The sequence below is a fragment of the Rhea pennata genome, chromosome Z, assembly GCF_028389875.1.
Source record: "Rhea pennata isolate bPtePen1 chromosome Z, bPtePen1.pri, whole genome shotgun sequence".
Classification (NCBI taxonomy): Eukaryota; Metazoa; Chordata; class Aves; order Rheiformes; family Rheidae; genus Rhea; species Rhea pennata.
Window position 1 is genome coordinate 67,753,563 of NC_084702.1, and position 8,954 is coordinate 67,762,516.

General features: G+C 40.9%; 1 protein-coding gene across 4 annotated transcripts in view; it reads left to right on the plus strand.

The window, feature by feature from the left end:
• The window catches only part of LIFR (LIF receptor subunit alpha), a 54,596-nt gene extending 46,188 nt beyond the window's left edge, over positions 1 to 8,408 (plus strand). For all 4 annotated transcript variants that reach the window (XM_062600625.1, XM_062600626.1, XM_062600627.1 and 1 more), the window contains one exon: positions 701 to 8,408. In XM_062600625.1, the coding sequence (XP_062456609.1) occupies positions 701 to 1,339 (639 nt within the window). In that variant the 3' untranslated portion in view covers positions 1,340 to 8,408. The remainder of the gene's footprint in view (positions 1 to 700) is intronic.
• The last annotated feature ends 546 nt before the right edge of the window (positions 8,409 to 8,954 follow it).

Consider the following 8,954-nt stretch of genomic DNA (forward strand, 5'->3'; position numbering starts at 1 on the left):
AAGTTTCTTTTTAAACCTGGTATTTTAAACTTGTAAAAGGTATTGTGAGTAGAAGAGTCTTTTGCAAATTTTGAGTCATCTGCTCCAGTTGTAAATTAACTCTGTGGCAGAGGGGACCAGGACAAGTTACTGAGTTACTTTTGTCAGGCTGTATCTGGAGCTATCGTGTTGTCAATGTAATTACTTGAGAAGCTTGAGTAAGGAAAGCACGGCTGAGTTCTGTCCTCCCGTGGCAGCAGCACGTCTCAGTAGGCAGGATAAGCTCTAGCTTTCTCCCATATAGTTACCATCTTCCTCACAGTGTTGGAAAACACTTCCTCACAGTGGAAAGCGGGGAGTAGTGTGTGCACCATGTCCCCAACCCTCTGATGCACTTAATAGCTGGAACTAAGTGTAACACTTAAATAACTTTCTAGAATAGCTTATATAAAGCAGAGATTTGGGGAGGCAGTGCTGAAACACTGCAAAAGCTGGAGTCTCTTTACATTAGCTGGAATAGTTTTATGTTAACAGGAATGTGTGAATACTCATGAGACTGAAAATGAGAATTAAATCACTTTTTTTTTGTGTTGTACTAATGGCGGTGGAGTGAAGGCAAGCCGCAAGCCAACATTCTGTTTTAATTCAGGCAAGCTGTTGCTTTTGGGATTTCCTGGTCTCTTTGCTCAGTCTCTCCCTTTTCCCCTTTTTCTCACTCCAGGGGAATAAGTCACTTAAAACACTGGAAATGAACCCCTGCACCCCCAATAGCGTAGAAGTGGTGGAAACACAGTCTGCAGCTCCCAAGATAGAAGACACAGAGATGATGTCCCCAGTCGCAGACACCACTGTGCCCGAGGATGGCTCTGACTCAGAAAACGAGAACCATGTAGTTGTGTCCTACTGCCCCCCTATCATTGAAGAGGAGATCTCAAATCCCCCAATGGATGAACCTGTGGGGTCATCTCAGGTGGTTTACATTGACATCCAGTCAATGTATCAGCCTCAAATTAAAGCAGATGAGGAGCCAGAAATAGACTTAGTGACTACAGCAGGCTACAAGCCACAAATGCAGCTGCCTATCAGTGCTTTGAAAATAGAGTCTCACTCAGCTGTAGAGGAAGAATCAGAGAAAACTGCAGGTTACAGACCTCAAGCAAACACAAATGCCTGGAACATAGACACTCCAGACTCGCCTGGATCGGTTGAAAGCAACAATGAAAATGCATCTTTTGGTAGCCCATGCTCCATTAATTCCCGACAGTTTTTGATCCCGCCAAAAGATGATGAAGACTCTCCAAAACCCACTAACACAGGGTGGTCCTTTACACACTTTTTCCAGAACAAACCAAACGATTAACAATGAGACCACATTGCACCTGAACCTGCCTTCTAAATAAGCTCTTATTTCTGATGTTGTAAAGAAAGGAGAAGAAAAGTGCAATGACTTATTCTTGGGGCAGTCAGCAGAGTTCAAGTGAGCTGAATGTTACCATGTTTAAGTTAGTGAAAGTATTAATGTTCCATTTTAATAGAGGCTAAAAGGCCAAAGTTATAGCCACTTAGTTATTCTAGTAAACTATATTGGATGTAAGGGGTATTGAGTTTAGATCTCCTGATAATCATAATCAAATGATATCAAATAATCATAATCAAATGAAATCTAATCTGACTACCTTCACATAGTGTTCGAAGATTAATACGGTCTCGTACAACTTATAACTTAGAAAGATTGCTTTGCGTTGTTGTAGTTGTTCTCAACTGTGTGTACTCAAAAGATGTAGTCCAAGCAGGTTTACGAACAGAAGGTTTAATTCATCACAAACCTCAGCCTAGCACATAGAAACAAAATAGTTGGAAACTCTTGATCTTTCACCTAGTGATAAACTAAGAACAAATCAAAGTGCTTTTTTTTTTTCCTCCTATATGGAAGAGTATTGTCACTGTTTAACACTTCTTAAGCAATGGCCATTCATATTTGTTGCTTTTTAACTAGACACTAGTTTCTGTACCTACTGTACAATGTTTATTCAATGTTTGACTCAGGGGTACAAACTTGGGGAAAAAAAAGTGTAACACTGATTTAAACCTCAATGAGAACTGCGTCAAGTTGAAAACTTTTTTTTTTTTTTTTATTCCTTAGAATGCTCTATATTTTTTCAGTCCTTTGTTTAAGGAGTAAATATTTCCTAATGTATTGCACTAATGCATTTTGTATTTTTGTAGCTTCAGCTCCAGATCTCTTGTCTCAAAGTGGTACCATATTCCATTCTCCTACAGAATTCATCAGTGTTTGGTTGTACTACACACCAGGGTAAGCCATGTAGCCACATCTACAAACGTTAGTTGACCAAGCAGTTTGGCACCAGAAACTAGAGATAGTAATATTAGCTGCTTGAGAACAAATTGCAGATTGCTGCTTGGATTATCTTTTCTGTATTAGCTTTGCCACCTGCTGCCTGGCTGTCCTCTACAGTATCTCCCCAACAAATTCCACCTGGGAGTACTAGGTGGGATTTTTCTGCTGGCAGGGAGAAACCCAAGGAGGTTTTGATGCCGCTAATTCTACCTCTCCTTTACCAGGTGTGTGATGCAAAGACAGCTTAGATAATGTAAATTTGTATGCTTTAAAGAAACGTTCAGAACAATCGTCTTTGAAAACTTCTGTTTTCACATGTGCACCTCCAGGCAGCTCTGATTGTAACGTTTCAGTGTGTAAACTTCGATCTCTGGCGTGCACATGCAAGTTTCAATAGCTTGCACAAGAAAGTGCTTTCTGATTTACCTGTTTCTTAATGTAAAACAGTTGTGAGTTCGTATGTTAAGGCACTTGATCAAAGAGGGTCTCCATAAAGTCCTGACTGAATCTTTTTTTAGATTTGATTTCTGTAACTAGTTTGTGGCTTTTTTTTTTTTTTTTTTTTTAATTAAAAACATGAAGGAGTGGATTTCTAAACAAGATCCTGAGACAGAGGCTGAATTTGCTAAGCTACTAGTTCTACAGGAGTGAGAACAGTCCAGGAAGAGAGCTAGCTTGGTAGGCATTTGGTCCGCAAAAGCACGTGATCTGGTTGTCAGAATAAAACCAAGCACTGAGCTAAACTTAATCACAGCAGTAGATGGTGAAATTTCAGCTATTGGAACGTCTGTGTCATCTCCGCAAAATGAAAAATAGGGAGATTTCTGAACTGTCAGAAAGTCAAAACATCCAAATCCTCATTAGTAATAACTGCCTCTGTGCACCTTCTGGAAGAGTGCAAATCATCAAAATAGATCTTTCTGCAGACCTGAAAGAATACAAGGTCTGCGAGAAAGAAGAGGAAGTGCAGATAAGATTCAGTATTCAAGGATGAATTTTGGAATTAAGAGAGATACAAGTGAAAAGACAGACAGACATGGAGAATAGCTGGCATCCATCAGTTACCACATATCACTGCAGGAGAAAGTACAATGCCTAATTATAATTGCATGTTATTCAGAGCACTAAATTAATATGTAAAAGGAGGTAGTTCTGCTCCTTTGTGCTTGATGGCTGGGAGGTGGCTAAATCCAAATAGGCCAGTTGCTTCTCTTCCAAAGCTCACAATACCTCATTGAGAGCAGATTTCTTCTCACTACTGCAGAATTGGCTTAATGTGTTTAGCACCTAAGATGGATTTCAGATTGTGCTGCCATATGCTTTTAATTGAAAGCAGATGATGTCAGGGACACGATGCATGGGTAGTGCGTAGGGGGGTTGTTTGTGTGTGTGGTTTTATTTTTTCTTATGGAGCTGTTTTTCAGTACAGATCATAAAAAATGTGTGATGATCCAAATGACGAAAAAGAAAAAACCCAAACCCGTTGTATTGGAACAGCTGATCTTGAGGAATAACTGTGATTTCCTACAGCTGTGTATTGCAAGAAGCAAAATCCAACTGAAATTTGAGCATACTAGCAGCTTTTAACTCTGTAGACTGGAAGGCAGGGCAACTGCAGAGCACATACAGAGCACACAAAGTAGCCTAACACCCTTGGCAATGCTTCCATGGCAGATCGCTTAAATACAAGCACCGTATGCTCAGGACTTCCTCTGTACTGCCTTTCCTTTTTAGCAAAGGCAACAGCTCTTTTAATTGGCTGATTTCTTAGAAATAAGCAAGAGAAAAGCTCCCCAAACGTAGCATCTGCCACAATGTTATCAAAGTGCTCCCATCTATTTATCCATCACTTTTTTTCCCTTAATTGACTTACTTCGGGGGTGTAGAACATGAGAGTGCTTTCGATCGTAGTGGTTACCATACCCCTCATGTCCCCTCAGTAGCTCTAGAGTGGAGCAAAGGAGGGGAGCCACCAGCTCATGCAACCTATGCAGCGCTGCCTGCTGCTGCTCAGAGGTGGTGAACCAGCGAGCAGTTTTCATTTGAGCAACTGAAAAGCTCAATCTCTTCAGCTCTGTGGTGTCCTTGGAGCCTCTTCAGTGCTCTGCTGGGGACTCATTCAAATGCCTATCTGAAGTCTTCAGCAGCGAGTCCAAATGTGAACTGGGTAGCTGGACTTTCCAGGGTGTGTGTGCTAACTTAGTGATTGTGCAAAGACAGCCCTGGGTGCCTGGAGGAGCAAGATTTGTCAGGGAACAGACCTGCTTTTTGAGCCAGGGTGATGTGTTTAACAAGTGAAGCATCTGAAAGAATGGGTAGACTGAGAAGCAGCTTGTCTTCCACACCAAACTTACTTTCCAAGCATGGTGCTGTTTAGCTTCCAAAATGTATAGAGAATAATTGTAAGAGTAAAGCTTTGGGCCTCAAAGGGGATCAGACTCTTTGAACCGGTGCCTTAAGAGTTTCCAGTGAAGCTCTTCCATCAAACTAGACACGGCCAGAACTCCTCCCCCTCATTTGTGAAAAATGTCTTGGTAACTAAAAGTACTGTATTTCCTAACCATCACGTTTTTGAAAGATCTTAGTCTTGTGTTAAATATTTTTTGTTTTAATTCTTTTGTCTTTTTGCTTTTTTCTAAAGTGTGGAAAGTTCTAGTTCTTAAAAAAAAAGAAAAAAAAAAGAAAAAAAAAAAGAAAAAAAAACACTTCTAGAAGGGACATAAACAAGAGAGTTTGTGTCCAAAGCCACTGTTACTCCTGACTCAGTGTTTGATCAGCGTTCAGATATGTAGGATGTTAATCTCAAGCAATTACTTTCCGAAGCAAATCATTGGTGCTGCTGCGTTTTTTTTATTTTTGAGCCATGCCTGTCGTGTGACAGTTGGGTTTGGTTTTTGTAACGAATTTTTACACTGTTCACTTTATGCATGGAACATCACTCGCATTTGATGTAACAGCGTGCACTCTCCTGTCCAGCATGTTCATTATTTTTGTTGTACTGACTGACAGTTGGGGGGAATTTGGGGTCTTGGGTTGTGTGTTAAATACTAAGATTGTAGCTATGAATGTGATATACCTCACAGAACTACTAGCTAATATGTTGTCAAAAGGAGTAAGCTAATATTACAGGCAGGTAGTGAATTATCTCCCCTGCTCTGTGATAGCTGCATATACAGACTTAGGACCTAATGACTGACACTCCCTGTGGTGGCTTCTTTATTATTTGTAGTTGCCACTTTCATAGGTCAACCATGTCCAAAGGGAACCAGTAGCTGTGTTGTCCATCAAGGCACAGTTGGCAAATGCAGCATATTTCTTCATCTTTGCTTTACGTGGGGGACCAGAACTTTCCTTTGCTGGGAATTCCTGCTGAACTAGAGATTTAGGCTGCTCTGAACACAGGCTCTTCAAGCCTTGTGTGTGTCTACGTGTACGTGTGTGTAAGTTCAACTAGGTGAAGTTGGAGCTTAGGGCTGTGGGGTTCCCTGCAATGTTGTCCTTCTATGTGACACTCAGTTGAACATGAAAATCGCTTTTCAAGAATAGTAGCAAAAATGAAGGCAATTGGATGCATTAGAGAGATAAGGTGTTTGGCGGTCTCTATTAAAAGGAAATGAGAAGTTATGTGACATATTTTTAGAGTTTATTTCTTTGTAAATAGAATATTTGTACCTATAAGTAGATGGAAATATAGTAAAAGAGTTTGAAATACTTAGAAAAAATGTGAGTAATATTTGATGAATCAAATTGCTGACAAGGCTCTGTGTACCATAAATGCCAAGAGCTTCTCTGCTCCACCACAGACTTTGAAGTCTTCAGTTCAAATGACACTGACGTTTTTAACACTAAGAAGGGTCCTAACTCCTTGTGCAAATACGTGCTTACATCCATATGTGCCTAGGTGCATATTGCAGAAGTTGGCTTGCAATTCTCAGAGCACTTATTTTCAGACCCCTGTACTTGAGCATATGCCTTCTGGAGGAAAGGGCTGTCGTAGGCACTCCTCCCAACCTGTTACATGGAGGTTCATGCCATTGTGCATTAAACGGTGACCTGTGTGATTAATGTTCAGAGAGATGCCACTGGCAGTTCTGAAGACTTCTTGTTAGCTTTTTCTTTGACTTCTCTGTAGCAAACATGGAAACACAATCCCAGACCCCAGATTCAGAAATGTCAGAGTATTTAAAAAGACTAATTTCCTCATGCTTAGGCCAGTCGTAAATTTTTAGATATCCTCCTAAAAGCTGGAAAACAGTTTCTTCCGTAACAATTTTATTTCCCTCCGCCCCCATTTATATAACCCTGGATTTCCCCCAGTGTTTCTAAGATAGCCAGTGTTCGTTTCCTTTTGGCATGTTACGCAAACAAACCTCACATGGTATTGGCAGGGTTTTCTGCGACTTTACAAGCTGTCCCAGGGTGCATAACAATACTTTTCCCCCACAAAAATGTCTATTAATTTCTTTCACTTTTACAAAAAAAAAAAAAAAATGCAGAGGACTTTTTGTATTGCAGAGCTTCGCTTTGCAGGAGAGGGCAGCTGGTGTGATGGCTGCGTGGAAGCACGGGGCTAATCCTGCTCACCTGCCTCGTGCAGGGAGCCAGGCAGAGAGCCGCTGCGGGAAGCGAGCTGGCGCCGGCTTGGGGCACCTCCAACCCAGCTCGGACAGGGCCAGGCAGTGCCTGGGAGATATGGAGGGGATGTCGTCCGTGGTGGACCAGCCTACCCACAGGGTGGTGGCCCCCATCCGTGCCTTAGCTGTGTGGTGGCATCCCAGCTGTGTTCATGGGTTCACTGGCAGCACCTCTAGGTAGGTTTTTGGGAGGACCCAAGTCTGCTTGTTGATATTGTTGCATGAAAGCAGGCTCCAATGGCAATACAGGCAGGACTTACACCAGCGCGCTGACCAGCACGAGTTTCAGCGCCTGTGCAACTCAGTTGGTCTAACGTGGTGCAAAAGGTAGGACCCAGAGAGTAGAGCTTACTCAGAAAGCAAAAGGAGGTGAAATGTTCTTTCTTTTGTTATTTGAGCTGAGGATAAACAAAAAAATAAATAGCTCAAACGCAGCAACGTAAAATAGAAACTAGTGAGATTTCACACGTTTAAGTAGTAATATGATTAAAAAAAAAAAAAGAATTTTAGAACTTCACCTTGGCGAGTTCTCCTTAATGTGATTTAAGAGTCACTTAGGCTGAACAAAGTTCTATGCTTTGTAATGTGTCAGAAAAGCTTGTGAAGCAGGGAATAGCAAAAAAGAAGATAACTGACCCTTGTCTGAAATCCCACCCAACATAGTAGTAATTTGATCTTTGATCCTGTTGTGGTGCACAAAGCAGTGGAGCTGATGGAGTCATACAGGTCACCCAAAAAAATTACATTGTACTGAAATGCTGTAACTTGTAAAATATATACTGTGAACAGGTTTAATGGGGTTTTTTTTAGCTTTCACTTTTTATACCATATTTTTTACAGCATAAATGATTTGCGTAGAGATGTTTTTATGTTCTGTTTTTACAAACATTTTAATGGACTTCTGTTCAATACTAGTGGAAGTATTGTTTGCCAGTTTGGTCATCTATACAGATTAGTTCTGAGAGTAAACAATAAATCAAACTTGACAAAATAGTTATCCTAACACAATAAATTTAGTCATTTATCATACTTCTGTTGCTGAACAATACTGAAGTTGTCCAGCTTCCAATCTGTTGTTGAAAAAGAAGTTTCTTTCACAATTTAAGGAAAATGATCACAAGGCACTTTAATGAAGTTGTAGCATACCAAGTAAAATGTATCAGCGAGCAAATTTATTAGCTAAGCAGTTAGACAAATGCATGCCTGAAAAAGAAATTATGAAGTCATGATGGGGAAATAGTATTCCAGTATGGCAAGTGACATGTAAAACTAAACTAACACTAAGATACCAACTTTGCATACTTTTTAAACCTAGTTTGCTTGGCTGTTGTAACTCCTGATGTATTGCTTAAGTATGTCTGAAAATACGCATGTATTTAACAATTTTGCCATAGTATTGCTATGGAATTTAATAAATATATTTTCTTACACTCTTAGATGTTTGGATATTCCTTGCACGTTTGTTTTTAAGCAAGCGTTAAATGTTACTCGTGCTCCAGTATAAACTGAGTTATTTTAACTTTGCGCCAAAGCAACCACAGGATCTGGCATGCAAAGCCTTGGCTTCTGGATCTGCAGAGCTGGTAGCAACTTGAATAATCTCTGAACAGCTGCTCCTTAGCGCATCCTTTCATAGCACATACGTGATTCATTGGAGCCCATCTGGTTGAAGAAGGTCAGTCGTTCCAGGATCCTGTTGAGCATGGTGCTGGGGTTTTGCAATTTGGGTTCCCTGCAAGCTTGGGCTGAAGCTCTCTGCAATGCGTGGAGGAGACTTGCTGTTATGTAGCTAATTTTCAGCAGTAGCTGAGAGCTGTGCTACCAGAAGCGTGAGGTGCATCTCTTGCTGCTCCACAGACGAGTGCTGTCTCTTTGCTCTCTTGCAGGAAGCTCAGGTGTGGCAAATAGCCCAACTGCTGCTACTTATCTGGTATACGATGTGCTTGCTGATTGCATAATACTTCTCCTCACTTCTGTGAAGA